Here is a 16,970-nt window from a genome sequence, read left to right as displayed (position 1 = left end):
AGTCTGATGATTTTAACATTTCACTGCATACGACATGTCCAACTCAAGAATGTCCGAAGACATACTTTCTTGAAAAATTACTTAAAACTCCCTATCAGAGCAGAGCTAAGCTAAAAATTCAAGAAAAAACAATATTAGGGAATATCTCTCAAAATTGTATTCATTTTTTTAAACTTAAAAAGTTGTATTACTATAGACGTTCTTTTTGTAATTCTTTTTTTAAAAAATTTAAAAGATGATGACATATTAATCTTGAATTTTTTGCTCTATTATAATTGGTGGTGGGATTATTATTTGTACTAATATCCCTGTATTCTGTGCTTGTGGAATCACCTGGTATTTCAAGCCATGAGGACATTTTTGGAGGGACAAATGCTAATACCCTTTAACATTTAAATACACATATTTTTTTGACCTCAAAGTCCCACATGCCTACGCCATAGAATACCTGGCAGTTTTTTTGTTTGTTGTTTTGTTTTGTTTTTCTATGTTTATCAAACCAATGAAAATGAATTTTAAACAGGTGTACTTGTAATTACTTGGAATGTGTTGTTTTCTTGACTTAATTGTAGGCAATTCTTACTTCAGGTTGGGGAAAAAAAGGGTAGGCGGTTTTGATTTTAACTGAAATCATAGTGCTTCACTCACATAACACCAGCCTATAAGCAAGACCTTTTAAGGAAAACTTTACATTCTAAAATTATTAAAAGGACAACATAAACTCATTCAATCATGCAGGTCCTTTAAACTTTGCTTTGAAAGTCTTAAGGAGAAAAAAATATGGTACTGTGACTAGGGCATAGGCTGGAGAAAACTTTATTTTTCTTCCCTTACCTTACTACTTGAGAGAAGTCAATACAATTTTCCATTTGTATAAATGAAAGGCCACAGTTTTTAACTCTTTTGTAATAATATTCCTTGAGCCAGAAGAAGATATACATGTTTTCCACATTTTAGTTACATTTCAACAATTATGTATTACATGCTTATAGGGATCATGTTCAATGGCAAAATGAAGTGGACTGATGGTCTCAGATGTTTCCGTGTAAGACAGCCTGTCAAGAACTGGCTTATATATTATCCGTCCTCCAGACTGACATCACATTTCTTAATAGCTTGGTATGATGACGGCTGTCAAAATCGCCTGCATGGGGGCTTCCCTGGTGGCGCAGTGGTTGAGAGTCCGCCTGCCGATGCAGGGGACACGGGTTCGTGCCCTGGTCCGGGAAGATCCCACATGCCACGGAGCGGCTGGGCCCGTGAGCCATGGCCGCTGAGCCTGCGCGTCCGGAGCCTGTGCTCCGCAACGGGAGAGGCCACAGCAGTGAGAGGCCTGCATACCGCAAAAAAAAAAAAATCGCCTGCATGGAAACATCCGTGCCACCGGGCCTGGTCGCGCCACGCGGGGACCTCGCCGGGAAGGATGCGCGGGCTCGTGCAGGGGAGCAGAGCCCCAGCAGGTAGCACCCGCACCGCCGCCTCAGAAGGGAGGCCTCTACCGTCTGCTACCTTGCAGTTTTTACAAAGGAGGTAGGTAGATTTTATGTATACTGATTTCTATATACACATATGAAGGCCCCAATAGTTTAAGCCCTGTGACTAAGCATTAGAGTTCAATGAGCTGAACTCTAATTCCCACGTTCTGTGCAGTGCAATGTTCAAGACGGTCATAATCATGGCCCAAAAGCACAGAGAGATGTACGTGTGCCTCCTGAGGCCATGAAAAGCTAAATTATGCTCACTGTTTAAAATCACATAAATAAGTAAAATGACCTCAACTCTACCAGAAATCGGGCTTGAATTTAACATTAGGTAGAACTCTCAGCTTTATTATCCAGGCGAAATCTTTGACTTCTAAAATAGAATCTTAAAGTGAACATATATAGGCCAAGGGCTTGAAATTCTCAGCAGAAAAGAATTCTGTTCTTTTTTTGCAAACCAGTGGTTAAATAAACAGGAAATCTCTCCTCTGGACAGGTTTTGTCATGCCAGGACAAGTTTTCCTCAGCTGCTACCAATTCACATTAATTACACGGATGTGAATTAATTACATGAGGGTATACCATTATAGCTACGCGATAAAGCTAATATAGCAAAATGTTAATTTCAGAACCTAGGTGATGAGTATACGGGTGTTCACTGTACCATTCTTTCAAATTTTCTGTATATTTGAAAATTTTCATATGAAATGTTGGGGGGCGGGAAATCTGTACCATCATTGGAAGAGATTTACTGTAAGCAAATCAGTGGGGAACATGGCTGAAAAGAAGAGCCAAGAAACTCTCCTGGTTATAAAATTCATCAGTGGCTCCACTGAGCTCTTCCTCAGGTTCACTCTTTGAAAGCAGTGGTCACTGTAATGACATACTAGGGAAGAAAGAGTTTCAAATGATTTTTTGCACAACACGAGTGGTTCTCAAAAGTTCTAGTCTCCAAACCAGCAGCATCAACGTCACATACGCATAACTCAAAGAAGGAAATACAGATAAATACGATTACACTAAGAAAGTATGCATAGCAAAAACTACCATAAGCTAAGTCAAAAGACAAATGTCAAAGGCGGGTAAAGAGCCTACAGATACAGGGCCCACGTGTACAGTGATCTATGCATGAGGTAATTCACTGTAGCACTGCCTCTAAAAGCATAAGATGAGAAACAACAAAATGTCCTTCAAAAGGGGACTGACTTAATAAATCATTGTACATCCAAACAATGGAACAGTATGCAGCTTCAGCTAAGAATAAAAAAGTATTTTCATAGATGGTAGAAAATGACTCCAAGATATATTATTAAGAGAATAACGCAAGTTACCGAAGTTATATAGGATATGCTACCATTTGAATAAAAGCTCATATATACTACGAGCTGTAGCTGCCTAAAGCACTTCCAAAAACAAATTAAAAAAGAACAAGTAATAGTGATTGCTTCTGGGAGGTATGGCATTTTGAGAATTGGGTGGAGAGTGGCTTACTTTTCATTCTGTACCCTTTCTTACTCAAAGAAAATTTTCATGTACACAAGATTATGTTTACGAAAGATTTTCAAATTACTTTTTTCAAAATAAAGTAATATTCTTATGAGAGAAAGCATTCTTTGAAATAAAGTTGTAAACAAAAGCAATATATAAAATTACATTTGGAAAAACCATCCAGAACTGGGGAACAAAGATATGCATATTCGCTAACAAACACGCGCCGAAAATAATCAGTGGCGAAAAATTGCACGGGAACAACTGGCACTATATGGAAAAAATAAATAAGCCCCATATGGAAAAATACAGATAAAAATAAATTAGTCCCTACTTCACACCACACACTCCAAACATATGGTTCAAGCTGAATTAAAGACCTGAATATGAAAAGCAAAACTTCAAAACTTTTAAAGGAAAATACAAGATTTTCTATGTCTTCAGGTAGAGAAGGATTTATTAAGACTAAAACAACACAAACTGAAAGAAAAAAAGTGATATACTACTTTGAAGGGCTCGTACCTCCAAATTTCAAAGCTTACTACAAAGTTACATTTATCAAGACAGTGTGTTACTGGCATTAAGGACAGACATACTGATCAATGGGGTAGAGCTGAGACACCAGAAATAAACACATTTAGGGACAATCGATTTTCGACAAGGGTACCAAGACAATTAACTGAGGAAAATATACTCTTTCAGCAAATGGTGCTGGAACACATGGATATCCACATGCATATCTGCACATGCAGGAGGAAGTTGGACCCCGACCTCACATCAGATAAAAATAAACTCAAAACACATAAAAGACCTAGATGTAGGACCAAAATCGTAAAATTCTTTGAAGAAAACATAGGAGTAAATTCATGACCTTAGATCAGATACGACACCAAAAGCATAAGCAACAAGAGAAAAAAACAGATAAATCGAACTTCATCAAAGTTAAAATCTTTGGTGCATTGAAATATCCCTTTCACCAAAAAGTGAAAAGAACCCACAGAATGGGAGAAAATATTTGCAAATCAAATATCTGGTAAGAGACTCACATCCAGAATATATTAAGAATTCTTAAAACTCTTATAACAAAAAGATAAATGCCCAATTCTAAAAATGTGCCATGCTTAAAGATTTAAATATAATATATGATACCATAAAACTCCTAGAAGAGAACATAAGCAAAACATTCTCTGACATAAATTATACCAATGTTTTCTTAGGTTGGTCTCCCAAGGCAATAGAAATAAAAGCAAAAATAAACAAATGGGACCTAATCAAACTTATAAGCTTTTGCACAACAAAGGAAACCACAAACAAAACGAAAAGACAACCTATGGACTGGGAGAAAATATTTGCAAATGATGAAACCGACGTGGGCTTAATCACCAAAATATACAGACAGCTCCTACAACTCCATAACAAAAAACCAAACAACTCAATCAAAAAATAGGCAGAAAGGGCTTCCCTGGTGGTGCAGTGGTTGAGAGTCCACCTGCCCATGCAGGGGACACGGGTTCATGCCCCGGTCTGGGAAGATCCCACATGCCACGGAGCGGCTGGGCCCGTGAGCCACAGCCACTGAGCCTGTGCGTCCGGAGCCTGTGCTCCGCAATGGGAGAGGCCACAACAGTGAGAGGCCCGCGTACCATACCAAAAAAAAAAAAAAAAAAAGCCAGAAGGCCTAAATAGACATTTCTCCAAAGAAGACACACAGATGGCCAATAGGCGCATGAAAAGATGCTCAACATCGTTAATTATTAGAGAAATGCAAATCAAAACTACGATGAGGTATCACCTCACACTGGTCAGAATGGCCATCAGTTATTTGCAAAGCAGAAACAGAGACACAGATGTAGAGAACAAACGCATGGATACCAAGGCGGGGGGACGGAGGGTGGGATGAATTAGGAGATTGGGACTGACATATATACACCACTATGTATAAAATAGATAGCTAATGAGAACCTACAGGGAAATCCCCAAAAGAGGGGATATATGTATACGTATAGCTGATTCACCTTGCTCACAACAGAAACTAATACAACATTGTAAAGCAACTATACTCCAATAAAAATTAATTTTAAAAAATAGTCTACAAATAATAAATGCTGGAGAGGGTGTGGAGAAAAGGGAACCCTCCTACACTGTTGGTGGGAATGTAAATTAGTGCAGCCACTGGAAAACAGTATGGAGGTTCCTTAAAAAACTAAAAAGAATGAAATATTGCCATTTGCAGCAACATGGATGGACCTAGAGAATATTATGCTTAGTGAAGTAAAACAAAGACAAATACTACATAATATCACTCATACGTGGAATCTAAAAAAATAATACAAATGAATGTATACACAAAACAGAGACCGACGCACAGAAACATAGAAAACAAACTAGTGGTTACCGGTGGGGAGTGGAAGAGGGGAGGGACAAATTAGGGGTATGGGACCAACAGATACAAACTAGAATACATAAAATAGATAAGCAACAAGGATTTACTGTATAGCACAGGGAATTACACCTAATATCTTTTAATAACCTATAATGGAATATAATCTGCAAAAATACTGAATCACTCTGCTGTACACCTGAGATTAACATGACCATCATGCTCACAAATTTGACAAAAATTAAAGCCTGACGTTAAAAAAGAAAACGCCAAACTTACTTTGAATGCACCCTCTGATTCCATGGATAAGAGATCCCCATCAAATGGAATGAGATCTAGGCTGTACTCCTCCCTATGAATAAAGGATCCCAAAACACCTAGATCTTTCAACCGCTGTTCACACAATAAGCTACGTCGTGGCACAAACAAAATGTGGAAATCTCTTGCTGGGCCACGTCTGTCTTCACTGCAAAAGAAGGAACATTTGTTAGCTTACAAGCTCTTTAGAGTCACAGACTCTTCCACTTACTTTATTCAAACTGCCGGGCACACAGGAGGCACTAAATAAATGCTGGCTAGATAAACATATGAACATTGACTTTCAGACCCAAACTGTTAACAGTCGCTTTCTCGCTCGCTCTCTCTCTTTTTTTTTTTCCCTGACATGAAAGCGTTGATTCATAGCCAGTATTTGCATTTTCTAGCTTTCTCTTAAACTATTTACGGGGGCATTAAAGCTCTCAGGTTTATTGAAACAGGATATCTGTGTCTTGTTGAAAACAAATTGTTCTTTAACCAAACCAATGCAGCCACAGCGTCTCATATTAAAACGAAACATCGCTCTTGACTCCTATGTCTCCTCGACACTGGACTTCTCAAAATAGCCCATATGCTTTTAAGTTTTTAGGGGCCACATCAATCGATTATACCACAGAGTACAGACTGGGCTGAGAGAACTTCCTCTCTCTAGACTGGATGCTAAATAAAATTTTAATCAGCTCTTACTTTGCTTATGAAATTCAAGCACCTTATATTCAGTATAACCATTAGAGGTGTTTTGTTTGTTTTTTGTTTTTAAAATCAGTGTCCTTTCTACTGATACACGTCCAAACTTTTAGCTGTCCTGAAAGAATGGGGTTTTATGATAACCGCCCTCTCAAACTGTTTGAACAATGTCACAAGTTTCCCGCTTTCCTTCGTTGTATGCTTCCGTGCCTGTCCCAGTTTTTCCGAAAGACCACTTTCCAAGGTACTGGCAAGAGAGGGGGTTCACAATGAAATGCTCAGGACATTAAAACCACGAGAAGGATTAACTTCTTTTGGCCCAAACATAAGCTCTGAGAGATACCTGAGCACATTTTCAGCGATTATATCCATCAATTCTAGCCTGGGTCTGGCAACAAAAATAATATTCTTGACATCAGCTGCTGGCAAACGACTTCCTTTAAGCGTGAACATTTTTTCCACTTCATGTTCCTAGGAAAACACACACACACAAAAGGTTAACAAAACCCCTGAAATTTACGTATGGTATCCAGACTCAGACATCATAAACACTCCCAGTCAAATGTACATCAATACTTTGTTATCAAAATTTAGATTTCCCAAAGCCAGCTGTGTAAAGGACAAGGTTTCAGGACGAAGTCACTGCTACTGTATCTGAATTTAAATGACTCTCACGTGATGAACTATCAAAGACAGCAGGTAACAGTCACATAATACGATGCTAGTAATTAGGATCAGTATAGAATCATCAGCTGAAGGACTGCTGCATACAAAATGTTAGCCGGGCATTGGTATAGGTGTTTATAAAAACCAAACAGCCTTGCAAGCCAACTACTCAGGAGGAAATGTAAGCTTATTATTATTGCTAAAGTACAGAATTATTATTAATTTTTTAAATTAAATTAAATTAAATTTTTAAATTTATGACCGCAACTCGCGGCATTCGGGATCTTATTTCCTGGATCAGGGATCGAACCCGCGCCCCCTGCAGTGGAAGCGCAGAGTCTTAACAGCTGGACTGCCAGGGAGGTCCCTAAAGTACAGAATTATCAATCCCTGAACAAAACCCAAAGAGCTCATTTACCTTCAGTAGTGAATACTGTGCAATCAGGCCAAATGGTCCTGTGAGGTACTCATCCCAAACTATTGCCTATAAGAGGGGAGGAACATTCTCTTATTACAGTTAATATCAGGAATTTCAACAATATCAACAGAAAATAGCAGTCATACGTAGTAGAACTATTGGCCTCAAAGTTTGAATTAACAAAGATTGTAACTGGCTCTGGTCACATTCATATCCTACAGGTCTTAAAAAAGAGCATCAGGGTAAGTGATGTTACTGGTGGTAAATGGGAAAGTTAAGACCTAGTCACTGGCCTCAAAGGAAAGAAGGACTGTACTTTGCTGTGTATCTGTGTCATGGTATTATTATTAGACCGAACCACATGGAAACTGCCAATTGCAACAACTCAACTTGTATTTTATTTAATTAATTAATTAATTAATTTTTTTTTTGCGGTACGTGGGCCTCTCACTGTTGTGGTCTCTCCTGTTGCGGAGCACAGGCTCCGGACGCGCAGGCTCAGTGGCCATGGCTCACGGGCCCAGCCGCTCCTCGGTATGTGGGATCTTCCCGGACCGGGGCACAAACCCATGTCCCCTGCATCGGCAGGCGGACTCTCAACCACTGCGCCACCAGGGAAGCCCTATTTTATTTTTTAATTAATTAATTTATTTATTTATTTTTGGCTGCATTGGGTCTTTCTTGCTGCACGCAGGCTTTTTCTCCCGAGCGGGGGCTACGGCTTCTCATCGCGGTGGCTTCTCTTGTTGCGCAGCACAGGCTCTAGGTGCGCGGGCCTCAGGAGTTGTGGCACTCGGGCTCAGTAGTTGTAGCACTCGGGCTCAGTAGTTGTGGCTCACGGGCTCTAGAGCGCAGGCTCAGTAGTTGTGGCACAAGGGCTTAATTGCTCTGCGGCATGAACCAGGGCTCGTCCCCTGCATTGGCAGGCAGATTCTTAACCACGGCACCACCAGGGAAGTCCTCAACTTGTATTTTATATATAAGTATCATAAAGTCGAATTATAAAAATTAAAACCTCTGATATAGGTACTACAAATCTTATTTTGACAAAAGAGGAAATTTTTTTTAACTGAATTGTATACTTTATTTTTTAAGCTAATTAATTAATTTTTATTTTTGGCTGTTTTGGGTCTTGTTGCGTGCGGGCTTTCTCCAGTTGCAGCGAGCAGGGGCTACTCTTCGTTTCAGTGCGGGGGCTTCTCATTGTGGCTGCTTCTCTTGTGGAGCACGGGCTCTAGGCGCACCGGCTTCAGTAGTTGTGGCACGAAGGCTTAGTAGTTGTGGTGCATGGGCTTAGTTGCTCCACAGCACGTGGGATCTTCCCGGACCAGGGCTCAAACCCGTGTCCCCTACATTGGCAGGAGGATTCTTAACCACTGCGCCACCAGGGAAGTCCCAGAAGAGGAAATTTTTAAAAGCTCAGAAAGTTTAAGTAACGTCCAAGGCCATATAGGGACCTTGGACGTACGTACACAGCATAAGGGAGTCAGGACTCCAACCTAGGACTTAATGACCCCACAGGGTAGTGCTCTGGGGCCCTACTACTGCTAAACTCCAGTGTGATTTCTTTTTCTTTCATTTTTAATTGAAATTTTTATTGAGGTAACTAGATTAATATTCAGTTGTAAGAAACAACACAGAGACCCCCTAGTACACTTTGCCCAGTTTCCCCCAGTGGAAACATTTTGCAAAACTATAGTACAATAGGTATTACAACCAGGATATTGACATTGATACAATCCATGATCTCATTCAGATTTCAGATTTATTTCCTGAGCTTGAACTGGGCACGTAGGACTTAGCCTGCTTTTGTTGCCTCTCAATTGCTTCTAGCATCCACTCTACCTCCTGAGGTCATATTCTTTCTAATACTGATTCCTGAGTTTCCCCAATTTTCCTTTTCTCTTCAGAGTTGTATTGCCAGTTACTTAGAGGGACTGATGAATCCTAAGGGGAGAGAGGAGAGGTAATACCACTTAAAAGAAATCCTATGAAGTCTCTAATCTACAGTTTCTGATTCCATTGTGAGCTGGGTGCTAATAAACGACTAACCGGAGGAACAATACTATTTAAGGAAGCCGACGTTAAAACCTCAAATAGCTACAACTTCTCATAATCCGAGGGAGCAGCAGGTTGTAAGGTGCTGGGTGCTTCATACTTTTGAGGATATGATTTGTAACGACACATATGATCATGGTAATGAATGGACACTGGACCAGCTACGTCCCTGGGCCGGGCCCGCCTCACCAGTTCCAGTGTCTAGGGTGGGAGCTGGGGGGCACCAGATCCGCCCCTCGACCTGACCACAAGCTGGTTCACTAGGGGCTGAGACAGCACGGTGGCTTATTCTGCTGCCATAAAACAATCACGATGCCACGCGGACTGCGGGCTGGACGCCCCAGGCCCCACCGGCGGGCCCCTCTCCCCGACTTAGCATTCCCGCCGGCTCTCCTCCTGGAAGCCCTAGGAAACCTCGTACACCTCGTACGCCCAGGCGGTCAGGGACCTGATCAGGCCAGGCCGGACGGCGCCGGAGGGCGGTGTCGCCGCGCACTGTCCCTCACCTTGCTTCCCGCGCACTTGTCCAGGAACTCGCGCAGCTCGCGACGCACCGCCTCGCGCAGCACGTTCAGGTTCACTCGCCCGTAGGACAGGTGCGCCGCCATCTTGCCCCGTCGCACTCTTTTCCCTGCAATCCAACCGGATCGGCTTTACCCCGACGCTCGGCCCACAGACGCTGTCACGTGACGGCGTGTTCACGTGACGAGGGGCGGGTGTCTGCTGCTCTCTCCCCAGGCCCTAGCGCCCGCCTCTTTCTTCCACTGCGTGGATTCCGAGGCTCCCCACGAGCGACAGACCCGTCCAGACCCCGCCTCAGTCCAGGGCACCTCAGTTGGGCGCTGAGGATTGGGTTTAAGGGCAGAGACCAGATCCTACTCGTCCCGTTTAAAAATCGAGACTTTCATCTTAGCAGCAAGCATACTCGCTGTAAGATGGTAACGAAGCTAAACTTGAATGGAAATCTTTTAAATTATAGCAATCAAAAAGGTCCTGCGCTTTGCCCTGTTGGTTTGTCGACTAAAATCTACAAAAATGGCTAAGGGTTGAGGGAACCTTGAGTGGCTTGTCTGTTCAGCTCTTCCTAGTAGACATTCACGCGACATGGTATTTCACACAAATACTATTCGATGTGGAATCTAGGTAAAATCCGCATGTTACCTCGTGAGTTGCGAGGGTGAAACAGGATGTAATTTACATCGTGTGATTTATGTAAAAGGCTTAGCAGGGTGCCTGTTATTTAATAATTGCTAAATAAATAACTTATTAGGAAGACATATCCGTTTCAGTTCTTTGAGGTGTAAAATTGGCTATTTGGGATCTGGTGAAAGGGTCTTGAAAATGTCTGGTCTTGCCTGGCTCCCTTCAACCCCTTTATACACTGTTACTAAGAAAGGACTCGCTAAGCAATTACCATGGAGTATGAATAAGCAAAGTGGAATTTGGAGATGATACAGTAATCAACTATACATATTTACATACTTCCACTCTCAACTTCTTGACTCTATCAAAGACATTTAATTTTAAAATAACATGTTTCCACACGTGTAGACTGTTCCATGCCCTAGTTCTCACCCGATTTTCACAGGGATTCTTCTCAACCTGTAACACAAACTCTTCTCACGTGCGCAGGTTTTTTGCTCAACTGAGAACATGTATTATTTTAGCACCATCTGTGAGAATAAATGTTGAGCTCAGCAGGCCATGTCCTGAACTGGTAAATGAGGGCACACCGACGTAGGAGGTAAAGATGCCCACGGTTAGCGAACTCTCAGGCATGCGTGGGTGCAAACGAGCAAGACTAGGATGATAAGCGATCCTCTGCAAACAGGGCCAGGATTCTAAACGATCAACAGAGGTGTTTTATTTGTGTAAAGACCCAACTGGTGATCCTGCAATACTACCACAGGTGCCCTATAAATATCACAGACTTTTTTAGTGTTCGAGTTTTTTTCTTTTTAAAATGGATTTTTAATTGATATAATGGATATTTAATACTAATTTTAGGTGTACAACATAATGATTTGATATACGTATATGTTGTGAAATGGTCACCACAACAAATGTAGTTCATAGTTTTGAGTCTTTTCATCAATTCGGTCAATGGTGAAGTCGAAGACCACCGTCAGGGTAATTTTTAGGTCAAAATAATGTTCAGCTGGTAACTCTGCTTTGGAAATATCTACCTGTGTGGGGGGGGTCAGAGCTCATAAAACAGATTGCTTGGTTCAGTTATCATTTTGGAAAATACCACAACAGCTTTCACAGAGTTTCCTTCCAAAACTTCATGCTGTAATAGGTAGTGGGTACTACATGGTGCCACTTACATTTCTGTCAGGTAATGTAGTGAGACATCGCAATGGATAACCACCTTGGGTATTTATCTTATGCTGAATAGGTCACAGAATGCTTTGAGAGAATTTCTTAAAAGCAGTTTATCGACAGACTGCAGTAGAAATTGCTATTTGGATCTCTAGTGCTCGCTCACTTAAAGAAAAACCATTATGACAAATAAACCTGAGAATAATACCAGTTGACTACACTGGCCAAAAAGAATAACCATTTATTAAAGTAGATACAGAACACTTGTTTGCTCAGATTTTAATATTGCTTTACATATTGTGTTTGTGAAACAGTTCCTATTATAATATGTTTATAACCCCAAATTTCAACTGACTACAGATTTATTTTTCACTTGTCAAACACATAGTTGATAATCTTGAGAGGAAAATACATCAAAGGCATATATACAATTATAGAAGTTCTTATTATACATGTCTCATGGAAGATACATTTATTTATTACTTTTTACATATTCTAGGAGACATTCAAATGAAGATAAATAGATTCAAACTGGCTGATAAACTTCTTGTGGTTGAGGTCCTTCAGTTTATTTTTTGTGATAAGAAAATCCAAAATTATTAATGTTGAATTTCTCATCGTACATTCATCTAAAAACACAGTAAAAAAAACGTGTAAAGATTGTAGATTGGTTAATTTAGGTGTTTTATAGTGGCTTATTATCTAATTAACTGACTGCTGGGGCTATCTGCTGGAGAAGGAAAAAAAAAATCTGGAGAAAATTCTCCCAGTTATTTATATCTGATAAAGAAATAAAATGAAAACACAAAGAACAAAGCTGCAAAGCCACATGATGCTATTTCTGGCCTAGTCCGTTAGGTCCTGATGAACATTTTAAGTGTTTTCTTTTTCATAAAGGTAAAAATCTGAAAAGAAAGACACATTGTATATGTTTTTTCCCAAAATAGAGATTTTACAAAAATATATACATATAATATATAGAAGCTGAAATTATGCAAAACCAATAAACAAAACACCATAAAAGAGTAAGTGGGTGCAGCATAGAGATTATAAAATGTCCCTACAGCAGTTTGGGGGCTTCCCCCTCCCTTTACCTGTTTCATGATTTTATAATCACACCTAAGTATCATCAAGCCTGAAATAAAGGCACTACTGATATCAGGTAGTGCAAAGAGCTCAGATATTTCTTTTCGTATAAAATATTTTAAATGAGTAGATGAATATACAAAGTGGCACATTTTTTCAACTCATTCCAGTGTCAAAGTTTAACCAAAACATCTAAATATACAAACGCAGCCTGGAAATATTTCAGTGCAAATATGAAAAGTAACAGCATAATTTAAAGTTACTTAAATAAGGTATTGTGAGGGTAGGAGTCGTTCTCTGAGGTCTCCCTAGGGACAATTAATGTAATGGCATCTGGTGCAATGTCTTGTTAATACTTTTTAAATTCAAGAAGACAAAATCAGAGGTGAACCTATTGATTATTCTAACTGATAAACTTATAAGGGGAGACTAAAAGGGAGATTTGTTGAAGATCAAAGTATTTTCTTAGATTTGTTGATGGGGGGTCAAAAATAATATGAGTTCTCCTGAAGTCTGCACACACAATGCTGGTGGTCAGTTGCCTAAATGCTAGTGCATCTGAGAAAGCCCAGTTCTGGATGTGAGGCTTCATCAGAAAGTCTCGTCGTCATTGCAGTTGGTTGCCCAGTGCCCGAACATCTCACAGATTTCACAGTAGGGGCGTTCCTCGCTCCGACTGCCGTGGTGTGTGGAATGGGGGGGGTCCTCAGACATCTGTGCCTGGGTAGGACAATCCTCTGTGTCGTGGAGATCAAAGCAGTCACATATGTCACAGAAGAGGCGAGGTTTCTTCTTGGACTGTTTCTCCTGGTCATCACTACAAATGTTAATGTGCATAATCAGAAACTCATCTCCATCAGAAGAAATTCAAGAGACAGTATCACTTGTAATGAACAAAAAATAAGCAAGAATTATGGCCAAGTCCGGGAGCCTCAAGTGTTTAAGTACTACGGTCCACGTTTTAAATTTTCACATCAAACCATTTACACTCTCTTGCCAGATTTGTGGAAGTCAATTTATGGCCAAATAACCAGAAAGCAATTGTTTCTCCAATCCACTGGACAGCCTTTTTTTTTTTTTTTTTTTTTAATTTTACTGATGACGTATAGTTGATTTACAACGTTTTGTTAATTTCTGCTGTATAGCAGAGTGACTCAGTTATACATATATATATTCTTTTAAAAAATTTTTTATTGGAGTATAGTTGATTTACAATGTTGTGTTACCTTCTGCTGTACACAAATCAGCCATACATGTACATAATTCCACTCTTTTTTAGATTCTTTTCCCATATAGGTCACCACAGAGTATTGAGTAGAGTTCCCTGTGCTACACTGTAGGTCCTTATTAGTTATCTATTTTATATATAGTAGTGTGTATATGTCAATCCCAATCTCCCAATTTATCCCTCCCCCCCCCTTTACCCCCTGGTAACTGTAAGTTTGTTTTCTACATCTGTAACTCTATTGCTGTTTGTACCATTTGTACCATTTTTTTAGATTCCACCTAGAAGCGACATCATGCGATATTTGCCCTCTGTCTGGAGAACCTAACTTTAAAAACACACATTTATTTAGATGGAACTAAGGTTCCGCTCAGTATCGCTGGACGTGAAATACCTGTCGTAATTGTTCATGTCGTCACCATTCCCATTCAGGGCTGCTTCCGACATCATCTCCACCTTCATCTTGAGATCCTGATTCTTCCTCTGAAGGTCCACTATTACTGAATTTAGGAAATCAATCTGATTTTTTAGGAAAAAACAAAAGCAGATGTGTAAAATGTCTGAAATGTGTTCGCTGGAGCATCAAGAAGTCTACAAGTACACTCTCAGGCTGTGGCTGCAGAGTACATGCTGGAGTCGCAGGGGCCCACAGCAGCCGTGACTCAACCGTGTTTTAGATTATGTACACACACACACACACACACACACACACACACACACAGAGTACAGAAAGCGTAACCTGTTACGTATTACACTAAACTACAACTAAGCCAGGACTTTTATGTTCTGTAATTTCAAAAAGCTCATGGAAATTCTCCTCCAACTACGATTTAACACTCACTTATTAGTCACGGTGGGATGGTAAATGGGTCTTCAGAGAAAAAGGAAGGCGTTTTAAAGATAAGGCTTAAGCTCTCTTTCACCTGAGGAGGTGTGGCCACACACTGAAGGGGCAGCATTCAGGCCACCTAGGCCCAGAATTGGGGCAGTGGGATAACGAGATGACTGCCCACCAGGAGGAAATGCTCTTGTCCTAACCTTGCAAAGCAAGGGCACTTTAATTCAAAATCAGTTAAGTTTTGGGACTTCCCTGACGGTCCAGTGGTTAAGACTCTGTGCTTCCAATGCAAGGGGTGAGGGTTCGATCCCCAGTCAGGGAACTAGATCCCACATGCCGCATGGCGCAGCCAAGAAAAGAAAAAAATCAGTAAGTTTCTTCCCTCTTCTACAGATACAAAGGTCTCATTTCTCTAAATGTCCACTGGGAAAAAAAAATCCCATTTTACAGTATTAAAAAATACATGTGTGTGTGTGTATATACTCATACATACATATCCACCTTTTAAAGAAATATCTGCCCTTTTTCTCCTGCTGGGGCAGTTATGAAACAAAGCTAGAAATCACTAGCTTTGTGATTCTCTGCAGAATCTCCCTTCTGCCACTGAAGGCAAGACCCACTGAATCTCATCTCACTTCTCAAACTGTATTTTCTAAAGACTTTATCCTGTTAGCAGATACATATCAGAAAGGGGGGAAAAAGCCACAAAATGGATGTAAGTACAGTGGGAAAACACACACACACACACACACACACACACACACACACGTGCTCACAAATTAGGAAACATAAAACAAACCATTTGCTGATTGGAAGAAAAGCGTTGGCAGTGGCAGATGAAACAAACGGAAGCGGAAAGGAAGGGGGAAAGAGAAAACATTGTGAATTAAGTTTGTGCTCATCAGACATACAAACTAAGCAGAGACAATGCTATTCAGGGTAAATTAGGCTGTGCGTTGAATCCTTACATGCCTTTCAAAGGAGATGCCATAACTAAAACAAATCACTAATGCACTGAGTTTCTCTTTTATTTAAAAGTGAAAGAAGGCTTTTGTACCTTTGAATTTTGAATGAGATAAGTATGTCCAAAATATATAATAAGAATTGAAAATAGATGTTTGTTGCTTGTGGGCTATACATTTCCAAAAACAGAATAGTTTGCCTCCACATAATACCATTTTTAAAACTAAGGGTATTTTGATAATTTTGGCTTTAGGAAACAGTTTTCAAGAGCCCTGTCTTTTTAAGGTGAAGATGAGGAAGCAACCTTTTATGGAGCAATTCTACTTCTATGAATTTATCCTAAAGAAATATTAGTATATCTGTAAAATGATAGGTGTTCAAGACAGTTCATTATAGCATTGTTTATAATACACCTAAAAGATCAGAAAACCTCCCAAATGTCATGTCAACCAATAAGGCCTGATTAAATTATGGTACACCCATATAACGGCATACTATACAGCTATAAAAAGTGAAGTGCAGATCAGTTTATGTAATATGCCTCCATATGTGTAAAAAAAAGGGGGTGGAAAGACTATTAGTCTTGGCTTGTATGTACTTTTTTTTTTTTTTGGTGGCAGCAGTGGGATGTATGTACATTTTAAAAAATCTCTGAAAAAATAAAAAAGACATTAATAACCCTGATTACCTGTTTGGGGGGCTGGGAACTGAGCAGGAGATGGTGTTTGGAGGGAGATTTTTTTTTTTAACTGTATGTATTTTTAACGTTGTTTAATGTTTAGAACATATGAATACATTACCTATTCAAAAGATTAAATGATTTTTTAAAAATAGCAAGTAAGCAAAGCAAAAGGAAGGAATATTACCTGACTCTCCTGGGCTCTTTCATCCTCTTCTGCCTGCGTATCAGTATTACCTTATATTTAAAAAAAAAAAAAAAAAAAAAGTGGAGAGGGGATTTTCAAAAAATTGCAATCTTATTTCCTTGTTACTGCATTGAAAGGGCCAGTGTTAGAAACGCATTCTCATGTGGAATCCCC

The 16,970-nt window shown here is 40.0% G+C and overlaps 2 protein-coding genes across 5 annotated transcripts in view; both read right to left on the bottom strand.

Annotated features, from left to right (window-relative positions):
* The window catches only part of VPS33A (VPS33A core subunit of CORVET and HOPS complexes), a 26,012-nt gene extending 15,856 nt beyond the window's left edge, over positions 1 to 10,156 (bottom strand). The window contains exons 1-4 of the mRNA XM_007448696.1: positions 10,003 to 10,156; positions 7,439 to 7,504; positions 6,698 to 6,825; positions 5,629 to 5,815 (exon numbers count right to left, since the gene is read on the bottom strand). Of these exons, the coding sequence (XP_007448758.1) occupies positions 5,629 to 5,815; positions 6,698 to 6,825; positions 7,439 to 7,504; positions 10,003 to 10,104 (483 nt within the window). The 5' untranslated portion in view covers positions 10,105 to 10,156. The remainder of the gene's footprint in view (positions 1 to 5,628; positions 5,816 to 6,697; positions 6,826 to 7,438; positions 7,505 to 10,002) is intronic.
* A 1,890-nt stretch (positions 10,157 to 12,046) lies between these two features.
* The window catches only part of CLIP1 (CAP-Gly domain containing linker protein 1), a 94,059-nt gene continuing 89,135 nt past the window's right edge, over positions 12,047 to 16,970 (bottom strand). For 3 of the 4 annotated variants that reach the window (XM_007448694.1, XM_007448693.1, XM_007448695.1), the window contains 3 exons: positions 16,797 to 16,846; positions 14,524 to 14,648; positions 12,047 to 13,721 (listed from right to left, as the gene is read on the bottom strand). In XM_007448694.1, the coding sequence (XP_007448756.1) occupies positions 13,496 to 13,721; positions 14,524 to 14,648; positions 16,797 to 16,846 (401 nt within the window). In that variant the 3' untranslated portion in view covers positions 12,047 to 13,495. Of the gene's footprint in view, positions 13,722 to 14,523; positions 14,649 to 15,766; positions 15,773 to 16,796; positions 16,847 to 16,970 lie in introns of all 4 variants that reach the window. The other variant, XM_007448692.1, reaches the window with a different exon arrangement.

The sequence above is a fragment of the Lipotes vexillifer genome, unplaced genomic scaffold (assembly GCF_000442215.2).
Source record: "Lipotes vexillifer unplaced genomic scaffold, Lipotes_vexillifer_v1.1 scaffold21, whole genome shotgun sequence".
In the NCBI taxonomy this organism is placed as follows: Eukaryota; Metazoa; Chordata; class Mammalia; order Artiodactyla; family Lipotidae; genus Lipotes; species Lipotes vexillifer.
Note: the sequence above shows the minus strand (reverse complement) of the source record. Positions and strands in the feature narration are given on the sequence as shown.